Below are 17,929 nucleotides of genomic sequence, written 5' to 3'. Positions count from 1 at the left end.
GCCCCCCCCACTGGCGTCACATGGGCCTGAAAGCACGGACTAGGAGGGTTTTGAGGCAGGTGCTGCGGGGGAAGGTGTGGACTGGCCGCGCCGTTGTCCCCGACCGCCGCCACGGCGGTTTCCACGGCCGCCGTTGGACATTCTGCAGCGCGTGGCTGGCAGCACGTGTGAGGGCGCCCCTTCCTTGGCCACGAAAGGAGCGAAAGGCACCAGTTTGCTGGCGAGGGGCTCAGAGGCCCAAGGACTTGGCCGTAGCCCTGGAGTCCTTCAATCGCTCAAGCGCAAGGTCTGCCTTGTCGCCAAAGAGGAGACGGCCATCAAACGGCATGTCCAGAAGAGTGACCTGGACATCGGCCGAAAAGTTGGCGGACCTCAACCAGACGTGGCGTCGAACCGCCACTGTCGTTGCCATCGCCCTACCCAGTGAGTCCGTGGTATCCAGCCCACACCGGATGGAATACCGCGCGGTATCTCGACCCTCCGCATGGGTTTGGGTGAGTTTTGCTCGGACCTCCTCCGGACATTGTAGCAGCAGGTCCGCGACCGCGTCCCACAGGGTGTGGGTATAGCGGCCCAATAGGCATGCGGTATTAACTGACCACAGTCCCAGCCTGAGGGACGAGAACACCTTCTTCCCGAACAGCTCATACCTCTTGGATTCCCGATCGGGCGGAGCCATCGGGAATGCGGTCTGGGAAGTGGAGTCCTGGATGACCAGGCTCTCAGGGGTGGGTGGACAAAAAGCAAGGGTCGCCCGGGGCCGGGCGGTAGCGTCTGGCCACGTTCCTATCCACAGGCGGACCTGTGGCGGGCTTGGACCGAGTGCCCACAAGAACGTCACACAAGGCCTCATTAAACGGCAGCAGAGGCTCACTGGAGCTTGCCTGCGGTTTAAGTACCTCTGTGAGGAGGTTAGTCCTCACGGGGGCGACAGGGAGCTCAAGGTTTAAGGCCTTGGCCACCCGTGTCAACACAACACTATAAGCAGCCCCCTCCTCCGTAGCCACGGTGGGAGGGGACACAAATCCAGTGTCTGGCGAAGTGTCAATGCCACTGGCCTCCCCAAGCTCATATGTCCAGTTCTGTGTTGACTGGCACTCCCGTGCCAGAGGGTTCTCAGACCCCCTCCCAATCACCCTCGTCACCCATCTTCTGTAGTACAGGTGCAACAGACTGGTCCTGTTCATGGAAATAGAATTCTCCAAATGCCGTCGGTAGTGGCGCCAGAACACCCCCAGGGGTAGGATCGGGGACGGCGCCCATAGCAGGTGCCGGGGGCGACACCCGTAGGGCCGGCGTCCGCGAGGTCGACCAGCGACTACCCGGATCCGGAAGCGGATCCAGAGAGGGCCTGCGGCGCCGGGACCGAAGTCGCCGGCGGCCGAAGCACCCGACGGCGTCGGAGCCGAAGCACCCGATCCCGCTAGGCCCTCCAGCCGGGGCCGTTGGGCCCGGAGGCGCCACGGAACCCGGCTGAGGAGGGAGGGACCTCAAGGCCATGAAGTACTGCTCGATCTCCTCAGGCTACACGTCTTGCCCAGGGACCCGAAGGTGTGGGGCAGGCGGCGACGACGACTGTGACTCCGGTGGAGCCGCGTGGGTGGTGTCACCCGAACCCCCGGCCGCATTGTGCGAGCGTCGGGGTGGGTCGGAGGAATGATGATGTCTCTCCGACCGCTTATGCCTCTTACCTGAGGACTTGGATCCTGATGACCGATGACCACTCCCGGAGCTGCGAGGGCTCCGACCCCGCCACCTGTCCCTCGACTTCCCGTGGGACCTGGACCTGGAGCGGTGCGGGCCGACTGCCCGAGCTACAGTCGCTTGCGAGACCGCTCTTGCCTAGCTTTAGACGTCAGGGCCCGGCAGTCGGAGCAGGTGCGGTCGTCATGGTCGAGGCCTAAACACTTGAGGCACCGGCGATGGGGGTCGGTAACCGACATCAGTCAGTCGCAGCTGGAACAGGGTTTCAACCCGGGCATCCCTACCGGCACCGTAGGAGTCGAAGACTCGAGTAGAGAAATGATCAAAAAGATCAAAAAGTTTAGTCAAAAAATACTACGGGGTAGAGCTTCTCCGGATCTGCGCTAGCTGGCGCGGAAAAAAGAAGAACTGACGTCAGCGCGCATGGGCGGCGTCTAAGTACTGCGATGACGTCATTCCAGCGCCAACGACTGACGCGGAGCCGCGGACGACGGCTGCCGGTGCGCAGAGGTATTGCTACGCAAAATTTTCCAGATCCAGTCTGACGCCTGGGGATATTCTAAGGTAAGGAAACTATTTGTATTTGTATTTATTTTATTTGTAAAGCGCTAACATTCATCCTGAAAGGACATCACGGCGCTGAGAAAGAATTGCAAGTGACTTGACGACAGCAGTAATTGGAAATTATTGATCTGGCCTGGGGAAAAGGAATGTTTTTAGTTGTTTCCTAAATGAAAGGAAGCAGTCAGTAGTTCTGAGTTTAGGAGGTAACTCGTTCCACTTTGTTGCGGCAATGTGAGAGAAGGCCCTCTCTCCCATCCTGACAGTCCGAGCTCGGGTGATAGATGCTCTTCCTGAGGTCATAGATCGTAAGTTTCTAGAGGGTTTATGGAATCTGATCCTGTCATGTAGGATGATGGGGCCTGTATCGTGAAGTACTTTGTGAGAAATACACAACAGTTTAAAAATGGCTCGCTGTCTCATTGGGAGCCAGTGGAGCTCACGCATGCATTTTTTTTGCTGAGTCGTATTTTCTTTTATTACAGATGGCTTTGGCAGCGGCATTCTGAACCAACTGCAATTTGGAAAATAGGTAGTCTGCCATTCCCACAAACAGTGAATTACCGTAGTCCAACCTACTCATCAATAGTGCTTGGACCAATGTTTTCCTGCAATCTGTCGGAACCCAAGGGAATAGTCGTCTAAGCATCTTCAAGAGGCCGAAACCTCTACCGCAAACTATGGAAACATGAGATTTCATGGATAAATCTTTATCCAGTGTTATTCCTAAATTTTTAGCTTTTATAGTTGGGTTGGGAGGCAAGCCCAAATCACTAGGCCACCAACTGTTGTCCCAGACATGTGTGCTTCTGCCGAACAGTAGAATTTCAGATTTGTCAGCATTAAGTCTAAGACAATGGTCCTGCATCCAAGTTGCCAGTTCAGTTAGGCAGTTCGTCAATCTAGTTTTTGAGTCATCATTTTCATTAATGGTAACCATCAACTGGGTGTCATCCGCATAGGAGCACATTTCGACACCCCACTTTTTGCCGATGGTTGCCAACGAGGAGACGAACACGTTGAACAGAGTTGGGCTCAACGATGCCCCCTGAGGAACTCCGTATTTTATAGGTCGTGGGGGGGATGTATAATTACCCAGGCGAACTGATTGGGTGCGATCCGCTAGGAACGATTGTAACCATCCAAGTGCTTTATCTTGAATTCCTTTCTCTGCCAGAGTATTCAATAGTTGATGGTGGGGTACGGTATCGAAAGCCGCTGATAAATCAAGGAGTATCAGAACGACTGTACTACCTTGATCTACCTTGGTTCTAATACTGTCTGTCACCGCCAAGAGAGTGGTTTCGGTGCTGTTATTTGTCCGAAACCCTGTCTGTGATGCGTCCAGCAGACCATTAACTTCCAGAAATGTGGAGAGTCGTCTGTTGACCAATTTTTCCAGGACCTTTGATAAGTAAGGTAACTGGGATATTGGTCTGTAGTTGGCCGGATTGTTAACATCTGCCCCGGCCTTCTTTACTAAAGGGGTGACTAGGGCCTGTTTCCATGATGTTGGGAATTCGGCAGAACTGAGGGAGAGATTAAATGCTCTGGTAACTACTGGACATATTACAGGGGTAAGCTGGGAGAAAATGTGATGTGGACATGGGTCAAGTGGAGAACCAGACTTGACCTCAAGCATGGCCTTTTCTACTTCCTCTTCTGAGAAAGGGCCAAAAGTATGACAGACAGTATGTGCAGCAGTTGGTGTATATTGGTCAATTTTTCCCATCTTTGGTTTTGGAAAAGAGGCATAGATGGTATCAATTTTTTCACAGAAAAAATCATTGAGCTTATTACAATTCTCCTGTGAGGGAGTGAGGTGTGCGGAAAGATTAGTTGGGCTGCATAATTCTCTTACAATTTTAAAAAGTTCTTTTGATGAATTTTTATTCTCGGATACTCTGCGTGTGAAATAGTCCTTTTTTGCCTTTCTAATCGCTCTATGATAGAGTGCTTGAGCTTTCCTAAAACTATCTTTGGTCTCATCTGTCTTAAATACTCTCCATTTGTGCTCAAGGGAGGTGCAGTTTCTTTTTAAAAGTTTAAGCTCAGGTCCGTACCATCTCTCTGATTTTTTGTTGCCTGGTTTATGACGAGATTGGATGGTCGAACAGTGTTCAAGTGCATTTTTAATATTATTGTGAAGAAGGTCTATTTCCTCCTGGATATTGGTACTTGTACAGGAGGGATGTAAAAAATGATTACAGAATTTATCAAGTGTGAAGGACTTGTGTTTGTTGTAAATGCACTATGTTTTGTAGTCTGGGGGGTGGGGAGATTAATGCGGAAGATGATCATATAGTGATCAGTCCATACCAATGGGATTAAAGGGTCGATGTCAATAGATTCGATATTAGAAAATATCAAATCTAATGTATGTCCTGCATTGTGTGTTGGTTGATGGACTCTCTGAGATAACTGCAGGATGGACATATCTTCCACTAATAGATTCGTCAAGGAGCTACTGCTGTTATCCAGATGTATATTAAAATCTCCAAGGAGGAGGATGTTCTTGTTCTTCAAACAGACAGGCATGATCTGTGTGAGTAAATGTGAACTAAAATTTAATGTACAGCCCGGAGGATTATAAATTAAGATGCCTCCAAATAGCACACTGGTGTTTATGGACACCGTGAATGCCAGAGCGTCATAATTTCCAACCGGTGCGATACTTTCTTGTCTGCATGAGAGATAGTCTCTAAACAGTAGAGCTACACCGCCACCCCTTTTCTTAACTCTGTTGACATTCAGTATCTTATAGTCCGGGGGAAGGGCTATGACTATGTCTGGGATGTTGTGGTCATCAAGCCATGTCTCAGATAAACACACTAAATCTGGTTGTTGTTCATTAAGAAGGTCCCAGATATACGTGGAATGTTTAGGTAGTGATCTTACATTCATATAGATGCATTTTAAAGGAGATGTGGATAGATGTAATGTCACAGGGTTCAGTGTAGGGGTGCATTCCCATCTACAGTTGTAACAGCTAAAAGGGCCATAGGTATCCATAGGACCCATGTGAGCACAATCGTGCGTATTTGTGATCGTCTTACCAGACAAATCCAGCAGTTCACGGCTTGTATAAGTAATATTTCCACTTGATTCTGGGGCCTCGCTGATAATTTGGGCAGGGGTCGTGGCCCCTGGCCCCGGTCGGCCGCAGACGGGCTTGGCTTAGGCGCGGCTTCGGCGCGCCCGCTGCGCCAGCCCGCTGCGCCGTCTGGCCGGAATACACATTTTATAGTGTGTGAGGAGGGTGGGAGGGCAGCGCGACTAGAGCGCAGCCCCAGCCCCAGCCCTACCTAAGATGGCGCCCACCTCGGCAAACAGCAATTCCCAAAAGACGGCTGGGCAAGGCAGGGCAAAGGAAATAAAGCGTGGAAGAAGGTGTCAGTGTACCTACATCAATTCCCCAGCTAAAATCACTATTTAGAGCCCCCCAATTTAAAATGTTATAAAAACGCTATTTCGCCGTTTTTCACACACAAATTCGCCAATATATCTGCCAGAAGTAAAATCACTCGCAGCCCTAGTGTCTCTCACTAGGGAGAGCTCTGAAAGGCAGCGAGGGCTTGAAAAGACCGGCTCTAAATAGCCTGGGAGGGCGGGAGGGCAGCGCGACTAGAGCGCAGCCCCAGCCCCAGCCCTACCTAAGATGGCGCCCACCTCGGCAAACAGCAATTCCCAAAAGACGGCTGGGCGAGGCAGGGCAAAGGAAATAAAGCGTGGAAGAAGGTGTCAGTGTACCTACATCAATTCCCCAGCTAAAATCACTATTTAGAGCCCCCCAATTTAAAATGTTATAAAAACGCTATTTCGCCGTTTTTCACACACAAATTCGCCAATATATCTGCCAGAAGTAAAATCACTCGCAGCCCTAGTGTCTCTCACTAGGGAGAGCTCTGAAACTATCACTAACGTGTCTCTTTCAGATACAGTATTACATTCTGCAAAAAGTGGGGGTAACCATAAGAAGCAAACAAAACATACATAAGTGGTCCACACCAGAGATTCATTAAACAATCAATTCAGAGTAGGACTGAAAGGAAGTCAAAGAGATCCTTGGGCGTCAAAAACGTCGGTCTCATTTCATTATGAGAAGGCAATCACAAATTCAGCAACTCTTGACAAACAAGTTGCTGGAGAAAATAAATGAAAATAGGCAATCTCTTTGGAAAGTTGCTTACAATGGTCAACAACAGAAGGCTGTGCACTGGGGCATCACCGACATTTGGAGAGTACAGCACACTGGAGACCATGACAACTCTTACTATTCGGAACTTCATGCATTGCATTCATGCCTAGATACGTTTGTGCTCCCCCAGAGTTTGCTCAGATGTCACACACACTGAATATTTGGGCCGTACACGGTCCGACCACAATCCACTCCTGGTTATCCTATCCTTGGCCACCGAAACACCAGCAATATTGCAATGGCGCCTTCGCCAAAAATTGTTGGAGGATGCCCGTTTTAGAGACACTTCATACAACTGTCTCAGATTATTTTGGGATTAATCAAGAAACAGCTAGGGACTCCCTCATTGAATGGGATGCATTTAAGTTTGTGATTTGTGGCCACTGCATGGGACAAACAGTGGGAGTAAAAAGAGAACTGCACAGGGAACTTGCATCCCTGGAGCAGCGTTAACATGATCTAGGTAAAAGGCTGGACATGGATTAGACCACACAGACAGAACTACTCTGGGTGAGAGACTAATACAAGAAGTCTCAGAATGACTTTGCCGCATTGACGTGCGAAAATACCAGGACCAGACACACGTGGAGGGGAGCAGATCAGGTAGACTCTTAGCGTGGTTGTTACATTTGGAGTCAGGGTTCACCAATTATGCAGATAGTCAGCAAGGAAGGGGTGCCTCTGTACGCACCGAAGGCTATAAACAACGTTTTTTTACAGCGATTATAAAACAGTCTATGACCACCAGGAACATGTGCCACCAGCAATGGCGGACGACTTCCTTACGCCTCTGCCAATGCGTAATCTAGATCCAGAGAATTAGAGAGACCTTGGTAGGCTCGTAACTACATCAGAGATCCGACAAGTCAAAGACACCCGGCCCGGACGGCCTACCCTTAGAATTCTACTCAGAGTACGCTCTAACACGGATTCCTAAACTTGAAACTATTTGCTGAATCTCTGTGACTAGGGCATTTGCCAGTCATCTAAAGAGGCCCTGGTGATCCCCTTACCTTAATCCAAGAAGAATCCAGTCGGCCATTGGGTCAATAGGACCAAGACACACTTATTTCCCATGAGAACAGATATGATGCACCCACTGAATGTACCAACAAATATGGAGTGGGCCCCTAGATCGTTTAGATACCCAGACATTCAGGTATTCCATGCCCTTGACAACCTTAGAGATGGCAACTTGGGCCTAGTAATTAGATCTCTTAAAACGAATATACTGTTTTGCCGATCCTTAAAGCTAACAGTGAAGACACGTATCTCGCTCTCTAAGAAGATTATGCTCCCAAGACTTCTATATTACTTTGTTAATCTCCCGATTACGTTGCCACGTTACAGGTTTAAGGTTTTAGAGTCGCTGCTTCGAGAACTAATCTGGGACAGAGGGAGACACAGGGTCTCATTGGAGGTCCTGCAGAGAACACCAGAGAAGGGAGGTCTGGGGGTCCCAGATTTCCATCAGCAGTGCAACTTCAGTGGCTGGCCCACTGGCTAGACGGCAGGGACCATGACCTACTAGGACCAATAGGAAAGTTTGCCAATCAGGGTTTATTAATGACGATGCTACTTAACCAAAAAGTGAAGATCCCAACACCAGGGGTATTACTGCGAACAGCCCTTCAATGCTGGAGAAGATGAGTGGGGCGCTTTTGTGAAGCACATCTTTATACCCCAAATTTACCAATAGTAGGCGTGCCGCTTGGAGATCAACCCTCTTTCACAAGCGCTAAATTAGCAGCCTGGACGCCCTCAGGGTTAGTGACAGTGGGAGACAGCTTCCAACTAGGAGAACTTTGACAAACTGGTGGAGCAGGATGGATTGCCAACCGGTCAGTTACTACTGTATCAGTTAGAACTTATACGCAACTTTTGCCTGGCCAGTAGGGAGAACCAATAACTCAAGCGGTCTTACAGGCATTGGTGACATAGGGGTTTACACAACACCTAGTAAAATGGCTCTATAGGGAGCAACTAGAAATGATCGCGGGACTACTGCCAGGGATAAGGGATAAATAGGGACAAGGGATAAATAGGGACAAGGGATAAATAGGGACAAGGGATAAATGGGGACAAGGGATAAATGGGGACAAGGGATAAGCAGAGACCTGACAGAAGCAGAGTGGAAAAGAATTGATGAAAGCCATAAGAGTGTCTCTAGGAACACTAGTTTCAAATATATACAATTTAACTACCTACATATGGTGTACCTGACCCCACACCACCTCATGATCATGCATGGAGTAGAACCCAGGTCCTACAATAGATGCAGGACGTTGGATGTGGGATTCGGACATATGGCATGGGACTGCCCATGGCTGGGGAAATACTGGGAGAAGGTCATTGACATAATTAATGAGGCCCTAGAGCGCTCCCTTACGTGCACAGTAGAGTCCTGCCTACTCTGACTCTTCCCTAGGACCAAGGCACGCAAAGTAGGCAACAGATTCATAGACCTGGCCCCGATACTAGCAAAACACCATTTCCTTACACTGGATGGCCAAACTGAGTCCCAAGACCACGACATGGGAAAAATATGTAGAGGCATGGGCTAAGGCAGAAGAGAGGGCATTAAAAAGAGAGGATGTCTGTGGTCTTAGACGCCACACAATAGCGGAACAATGGACGGAAGTGCTCAGGGCATGGAACTCATACCTCCTTTCCAGGACTACACTTAGATGATCACAAGCCTAGCTGAGAACCGGAGGTGTCCACTCAGTGTCCAATTACTGAGAGAGCCATAATGCCCCCAATTGTTTGGCTAGGCTTTGCGCACAAGCCCCCAACACCTCTTTCCCAGCCCCCAAACCCACTTGGACCGACAGCCTCATAACACTGGCCAACTGTCCTGTAGGACATCTTCCTAACAACAGACCTATACTTACCCACCGAGCGACATTATGGTTTTCTTATTATTTTTGTTTGCTTTTATGGAGTAGTATTCAATAAACAGAAACGGCATTGCCTTCTCCTAATGTGCAATACAATTGCAATATTTCTAAGGTGGCACCCTACGACCATGACCCCCAGAGCATCAGGTAATGCTAAACGATTGAACATGTGTAGTAGTAAAGACATGAAATAAGCCGGACAGCACCTGGTCGCACTATGAAACATATATATCAATACAGGCTGAAGTGTAACCAAATGGGGCCAACATATAAGAGATAACACCAACCAATCTATGGCACTCAATGACCAATTGTTGACTATTTTAATGGACACCGTGTCATTCCAATAATGTTCATTAGACAGATGTTTTGAGACAGTGTACTGAGTAAATGACCTCCTGTATTAATCAATACAACTGTACTGTTACCGATTTTAAAATTGCAATACAAATATTTTGAAAAACCAGCACAAAAGGCTGTGATTGAAAAAGGTCACAGTCTTATTTAAACTTTCATCAAATTTCAGATTTCCGTGTTTACTGCTACATAAGGTTATTTCCAGCACAAGCAAGGATGCTACTCTGGAAACTTCATTATCAAGGTGGAAGTCACAGCTTTGTGATCATTTGTGATCCAAACAATGAAATAGATATTAAAGAGTACAAACTGGATGGGACATGTTCATAAATCTATGTTCAATATGTGCATTACAATAGGCCTTCCTTCTGCAAGCAACTACACAGAAATGGCAATTAAGATAATGATCACAACCATAGGAGTGCACCAGAAAGTGATTATCTGCTTAGTAAATTATTAAAATAAAAAAACAGCACAATAGACAAAATAAATACTGTGCTTTATGGTTGCACAACCCTGGTGTCCTTACCTGGAGTTTTTAAACAATGGATCAGCAACACAGGCTCGTGGGCAACGAAAAGCAACAATGCCAGCAGAAAGCACCTGACCAATAACTCCTGGGAGCAGACTTTTACCCGTCAGATCGAGACTGTGCCAAAGTGACTCATCAAACCTAGCCAGGAAAGAATATGAGGGATCATCAAATAAAGATGAAAATGTACATATTATTCGTGCTATCACTCGCTCTCTGATAATTTCATTGAGAAGGGAACCCAAGTATAGGTCACGTACCATGGGTATAGTTACTTATAGAGGAACAGGCGATCCCTTTCAACAAAACTTTTTACAAAAATAAACTTACAAGTCAAATCATTTCCGACATCACTGATGAAGTAATAACGCAATTTAATTAATATTGAAAAAAGTAACAATCAATTAAAGTGAGAAACAAACAAGACGCCATATGATTTGGTTAGCCCAACTCAGACATAAGACAAGTGACTAAGTAAAAATAAACAAATGGGGTCACGTCAATTAAGGTACCAATGCTATTGTTATTAAAATAAAAGACAATGCAATAGTCATGGTACTACAGGTGAGCAACGTTTCGATCCCATTTCAGGGTCTAGGGATAATCATCAGGACTGAAAAATGTATGCCTAATACCAGAAATGCCTGGGGAGGAGAACCTACAGTGCAGAATATGTAAGAATGTGTCCTATGTCTGAGTTGTGCTAACCAAATCATATTGTGTCCTGTATGTTTCCCCACTTTAAATTGTTTTGTTTTCTTTTACTTATTTCATTTTTTTATTTTTTTATTTTTATTTTTGATTCCACAGTATATTAACAACCAAATTACATTTATCCATTGAAATTTCACTTCAAGCATGTACATCCATATAACCGGCAAATGATCCCCATATACCAATACCAATCTTGCGGTTTTTCACCCCTTTAACTGCATATAAACTAAACTCAAGATTAAATAAACTATACGTTCTATTCCTCCATCGTGAGAAAGATGGAGCCTCCGATTGGAGGCAGTCTGACGCAATACACAACCTTGCTACGGTCATCGCAATGAATATTAAATATCGATGTTTAAACAAAGGACCACCCCATATAAATTGCGGCCCTACTACAAGAGCATAATTGCAGATGTTCTACCGATCAACTTACCAATAATACAACGTAATTTTTTTTCAAGATTGGCAATAAAGTCTCCCAAATGTCCACAACTAAAAAAAATATGTAGCATATCAGCGTTATCTGCCCTACATCGGAAACATTTTCCCATCTTGTCTAATTTTCCACGTAGCCATATATGCCGAGGTATAATACAAATTAAAAACGTTTTATAGCATTGCACAGGCATATTGGCAGATAAGAACGATTCCCTTGACATTGAGATAGCATAGTTCAATGATACATTATCAACCCCCAAAAGTCAGACCATTTATCTGCATGTTTCTCCAAGTCATCTTTTCTATGTGCCAGCAGTAACTGATACACCTCCCCAATTTTCGCCTGTCGTTGCGTGGCCTTTATAACGGAGTTCATGATAAATACAGTCCTTCACCGTGTCATAAAATCACGAATTTGCAAATAGTTAAAGAATTGTTGCTTTGGTAAATTAAACAATCGAGACAAATCAGCATAAGATATTAATAAACCATCTGTTCCTAAAGAATCCCCCAATTGCACAATACCTCGAACCCGCCACCCAGCACCCACCACATCCCATAAAATAGAGGGTAAAAGTTTTATGGGATTGGTAGGGGTATACCAAGACATTTTCCCTACTTAGCAAAGCTTTCGAATTTTTTTCCAAACATTAAAACGCCGATTTTAACACCTTAAACCTAGTCCGTTTAAAGTTGCTTCCGTCTATTTCTTGAAATAAACATTGTCTCCCTTCCGATCCTAACAGCATTTGAAAAATTGAGGGAGCCTCCGCTTCATTGACTATATCTTCTCCAGTCAGCAGAATCCGCATTCTTAACAAAGAGCATGTATAAAAATAAAGAAAATCACGCATAGCTAATCGCCCCCGTTCAATTGGTAAAGTAAAAAAATCGCATAGCCCTTCTCGGTTTCCCAGGTGCCCAAACAAATAGACTGTAGTTGTTGAAGTTGAGATACAGTAAATTGTAATGGAATCGCTCTAAACAGGTATAATACCTTAGCTAAAACATTCATCTTAATTACATTCGCCCTACCAATGAGTAGTCGTGACCATTTATCTAATGAATTCCGAATGTTAGATACTAAACGAACCCCAGTTAACATCCAATATTTCCTGTGTGAATGATCGAATTGTGATACCCAAGTATGTTACTTCCTTTTCAACTCGAGCATCATCCATTAGAACAGTCTCTGAAATTAATACTTGTGGTGTTTTAGTTGCATTTAATTTGTATCCTGATGCTCGACCAAAAACTATAGCCACTCGTTTTATCTCTTGCAGTGCCAAATAAGGATCGCAGGAGGCTATGGCGACATCATCCGCATAAGCAAATACCGTATATGGTATATTATGTACAAGAAATGGTTTTATCAAATCATTGTTGCCCAATAACTCGATGAACGGATTAATATAAAGTGCAAACAACAATGGTGAACAGGGGCACCCTTGTCTAGTGCCCCTGGTGATATTCACTGTCTCAGATGTTAATCCCATAGTAGAAATTTTAGAGACCGGTGAAGTGTACAAAACCTGTAGGGCTGTAAGAAAACGTGGACCAAAACCTAAAAGACTCATTAATTCCCACAGGTAAGCCCACTCCACACGGTCAAACGCCTTTTCTGCGTCTAATAAAATTAGGCCCAGTTCGCGTTTCTCAACTTGTGCAATATCAAACAGTGTCACTACCTTATAAATATGCGAGGTGGTATTACGTCCTATTATAAACCAATGTTGGGATCGCGAAACCAGTGAGCTAGTGACTCTAGAAATGCGGGAGGCCAATATTTTTGAAAAACATTTTGCTGTTGCAATTCAATAATGATATTGGCCTATATGAACCTACTAACTCCGGGACTTTACCTTTTTTATTAAATACTACCATAGTAGCTTCGGCCAAAGATTTCGGGGCACATCCCTAAATGTATCTAACATATCAGTTTTATTTAAGCTAAAAAAAAAAAGCTTCTAAAACTCCGCGGGTAATCTATTTGGCCCAGCAGCTTTTCCCATGGCTAGTCCTTTAACAGCAATTTCTAGCTCTTCCATAGAAATAGGCTCATCCAGTGATGCAATATCACTGGAATCTAGATGTCTCAAGGTCCCCTCAATTAAATTAAAAAATAACTATGATCTTGTGCTTGTTGAGTATATAAAATCAGAGTAAAATTTATGGAAGATCGATAAAATCCCTTTAGGTTCTTGACAGAGTACCTCATCCTTATCTTCCAAGGCTTTAATCCGGCCCATCGCTTCTTTCCTGCGTAACCGCCATGCCAAACAACAACCCACAGATTCCCCATATTCATGCATTTGTCTTTTATTAGCTAGATATTTACGAGTGTTTTCAGTGTTCCAAATCTTTTGAATTTTAACCCTCACCTGTTCAGTAGCTTCTTCACATTCCTCAATATTATTTACTCCTAATCTAACACCCTGAATTAACTTGTCCTCAGCATCCTTAAGCCTTACATACAAATACTCTATCTCTGCCTTTTTCATCCGATTTTGCCCATATACAAAACTTGAGACTTACCCCCCTAAAGCATGCTTTGAATACGTCCCAGACTATAGCAAAATGAACTGAATTTCTTTTATTGATAAAAAAAAATTCGCTAATCCACCGGGACAGTTGTTCCCTAAAACGTTCATTTACGCAGAGTTTGTGATCAAATGAAAATGACCTCATAGGTGGGAGCTGTGTGTTGACATTTAATATCATTAAAATCGGGGAATGGTCTGAGGTCATCCTAGGTAAAATTTGGATTGCAACATAATTTTTTAAAGAAAGAGACAAAAAAAAAGTAATCCAAACGAACAAACTTTTTACGAGGATAAGAATAATAGGTGAACCTTGGGTTCGTCGGATTTAAATAGTTCCAAACATCAATCAAGGCATGATCATTCACAAAATCATACAAGGCTTTAAACACCCGAGGTTTCCGCCCCTGATATCCCTGTGGTCCTCTCTGCAAGTCTAGATTCAAAAAATTGATGTTCATGTCATAATATCAACGGTGCTCCCCATGATGCTAATTCAATGTTTAGCTCTTTAAAGACAGATGGTTCATTCAGATTGGATCCATACACAACACAAATTGTAAACTTAACCCTCCCAAATACACATTCTGCAATAACCCATCTTCCACACTTGTCGGCTAGACACAGTCTCATTGTAACCCAATTATCTTTAGCTAATATTGCTACTCCTCTGATCATGGATGATTGGTGTGAAGCCCCTATCAATGAGTAACCCAAGGTTTCTAAAAGTGCCCCTTGTGCCCAAGGTATGTGCGTCTCCTGGAGATAGACCATGTCAGGCTGGGTGCTACGTAATTCAGCTGTCACACGATTCCTTTTACTAAAGCTGTTTAGACCGTAGACATTCCAAGTACAAATTGTTACCCCCCTAACTGCCAGATTGATTGTTTAGTAATATTACTGCCCATGCTATCTCAAATTGCGGAATAAAGCAGATATAATGTATTTGCAATTGCCGAAAGTTCGCTCTATTTACTTCTTGAATTAGTGGATTTTTCTCCATTTTTCCTCCACCCTTGTGACCCAAACCCTACACCCACCCTCACCCCCCGAACAAACCCACCCCTCCACCCCCCCTGAAACGAGGCTTTAGGACTAATGGTCCTATAAATGCAGACTAGTGTGTTCCCCCTTGCCAGCCCCCCACGACTGACCATATACCAGTGTATATTGCCATATAACACAGATAACACAAAAAACCCAAAACCAAATACACTATATAGCAATATACACAAACCCCTATATTGAAAAGCGTGAAACTTTGTTGCAACCACAAAATCAACCTGATCCACCCACTAAAGAGATTGCAGGAAGTTTTTAGCCGATCCCTCGTTAGGGAAGATGTGTGCAATCTTTATAAATTACCTTCAATTTTGCCGGATTCAACAAATAAGACTGCGCACCCTTACCCTGAAATTGAGCAATTAACTCACGTAACTGCCACCATAATTCAACTGTGAATCTACAAAAATCGGGTTGTACAAAATATTCAAAATCACCCCCAGATTTTTTCTTATACGGACGAGCAAGCTGAAAAACCTCTTCACGTGCCAAAAAGCTATTAAATGAAATAAGAAAAGCCCTGGGTTTTTCTTTTGAGGGATCAGCATTAGAAGTCTGTCTAGTGAAAGGAAAACGATGCGTTCTTTCAATTTCACGGTCCCAATCCCATTTAGAAAGTTCAGGAAAAGCCTTTTTGAATAGTTAAACGATGAAACGCAGAGGATCCTGTCCTTCTTTCCCTACTGGAATCTGAAGAATACACAGATTATTCAGTCTTGCCCGATTTACAATATCCGCCATCTTCCAGGCTGTATCCTCCCTAACAGCTTGCAGGGAGGCAGACGCTGTTTTTTGTTGGAGTAAATCATCCTCCAAATTGGAAATTTGCGTTTCAGCCTCATTGAATCGAGAGACAAAGTCCGCATGAGACTTCGACATTCTACGTACTGAGTTTTGTAACTTCCTACAAATGTTCTGCGTTCTTTGACTCTCTTCCCTCGTTTCAGTAAGGAAAGCCATTATAGACTGATAAATTAGGGAGAGAGAAATGTCTTCTTCAGCAATTTGAAGTGTTTGTATCTGGCCTAAGCCTTCTGCATTCACTCCCCCGTCCACTAGTGTCAGTTCCAGTCTTTTATGGACTGTGTCCATTTTTCTTAGCTTTGTTCAGTCAGTTCCTCCAGCAGTAAACTGATCGCTACCTTTGTTCACACTCATTTGTGTTGCATATTGACGCACCAAGTCTTCACATGATGACAGACTGTTCAGATAGCGAATAGTAATCCCCCGACTCAGCATCATATTGCTGCAGATGGCCCTAGTTATGCATGCCACATTAGCTCCTGCCCCCTCCACATTAACCATGGGTGATATGTCGCCATCCTGTCCACTCGTCGGTTGATCACAAGAACCTGGGGCAATTGTCTCATCAACAAAGGTATTTACCCCATTTGCCATTGATAGCACTGAAACTGCTCGAACTAGATTCTGTGTGGTTGCCTCAGCACTTTCTCTCACACTTGTGTTTTTGCTCACAGCGTGCTGACAAAGCATATCCCCTTGTTTATGCACACGGCGACCTACATCTGTAAGTGAGGGGGTAAGGAAGGTATTTTCTCTCTCTATTGGGCCGCCTTCCCCTTAGCAACATCGTTTGAAGCTTTGCCCTTCTCAGCGACTGCTGAGGGATTCTGGCTGCCCCCATTGCTCACCTCTGAGCTGTCAGCCACAGCTCCAGTGACCTCCTCCAAAGTCGCCGTGCCTCCTGAGGCTCCCAGACCTTGAATGGGAGCCGGCATATTATCCTGAGCTCGGGCCTCCCAAGTCCTCCCTTGGGGGGGCATATTGCTCGTCTCTCCTCAAATTAATCTTAATCCGGCAAGAGAGTAAGCAGTTTGGTTCCTTGATCCGATCGCGTCCTCCTTGGCAGCACCTGGTAGATTTTTCGAGTCCGCCCACCTGCAGACCGGCCGTCCCTCCGCAGCGCCGTGCAGAAGCTGAAAGCTGAAACCTACGTGTCTGCAATGACACACACGCCATCGAAGAGCGCAAAACTCTGATTCAGGACAGCTTCTCCTGCCTGGTAAGTCTGAAGCAGTATTGCATCGTCACAGTGTTTCCTCTTCTTCAAATTGCAACATTGTATCCCGCGTTACTAAAAGAGTCGACAGGGGGGAGCGGCAAGGAACGCTGTCCTACACGTCCGCCAACTTGCCTCTAGTGATCGCTCTTCCCTCCTCTTTTACTTATTTCAATATTAATTAAACCGCCTGGTCCTCTAGAAGTATCACTCTCTCTCTCTCTCAAAAGTGTTCCTACCACAAACATGAAGTAATTTTGTACTCATCTTACATTGAAGTGGTTTGTTCTCAAGCACCGGCAGATTGCAAACGTAAGTAAATGCAGTCCAGAACAGAATAACTAGACAGAGCTAAATAACAGGGATGAGGAGGAACTTAAAATCCACACTGAGATTGTGCCAATTAAAGAGCTACTGATTTTGGTTAAAGTGTCAAAATAACTGAAGTGGAATGAAATGCAAGAAACAATAATTGGGTTACATTTCACTAAAGCACAGCCATTAAATCCTGGGACCCCAGACCTTGGGATGAGGAAGACCCTCATACCCCACTTCCATTTTTATTAGGCCCGACTTGATATCACAACTGTTCACAAGACCTTTTGTTACCAAAACATTCAATTATACTGGGCTGTGGCTCAACCTGAGGGGTATTTCTCTCACCTTATGCTATTGGCTGTCTGGAGTACTTGCACTGTAATGAATGAGGGATTAAAAAGCTCAAAATTATACCAAACACACAATTCGGTCTCACAGATGCACTATATATAGAAAGAATTGTTCTAGGTTTTTCAAGGCAGCTTTTTTTTGTTCAAAAGTTTTTGTTTTTAGGTTTCCAAAAAAGAACAAGAAATAGAAGGTTTACAGGCATTAAAAAACATTAAAGAGAAAAGCGCATGA

At 44.9% G+C, this 17,929-nt stretch overlaps 1 protein-coding gene across 2 annotated transcripts in view; it reads right to left on the bottom strand.

Annotated features, from left to right (window-relative positions):
* SKP2 (S-phase kinase associated protein 2) overlaps positions 1-17,929 on the bottom strand; it is a 217,016-nt gene that overhangs the window by 39,452 nt on the left and 159,635 nt on the right. For both annotated transcript variants that reach the window (XM_086960536.1, XM_086960535.1), the window contains exon 4: positions 10,250-10,393. In XM_086960536.1, coding sequence (XP_086816662.1) covers positions 10,250-10,393 — 144 coding nt within the window. The remainder of the gene's footprint in view (positions 1-10,249; positions 10,394-17,929) is intronic.

The sequence above is a fragment of the Lissotriton vulgaris genome, chromosome 3_1 (assembly GCF_964263255.1).
Source record: "Lissotriton vulgaris chromosome 3_1, aLisVul1.2, whole genome shotgun sequence".
Classification (NCBI taxonomy): Eukaryota; Metazoa; Chordata; class Amphibia; order Caudata; family Salamandridae; genus Lissotriton; species Lissotriton vulgaris.
This window is presented reverse-complemented; position numbering and strand designations above follow the sequence as displayed.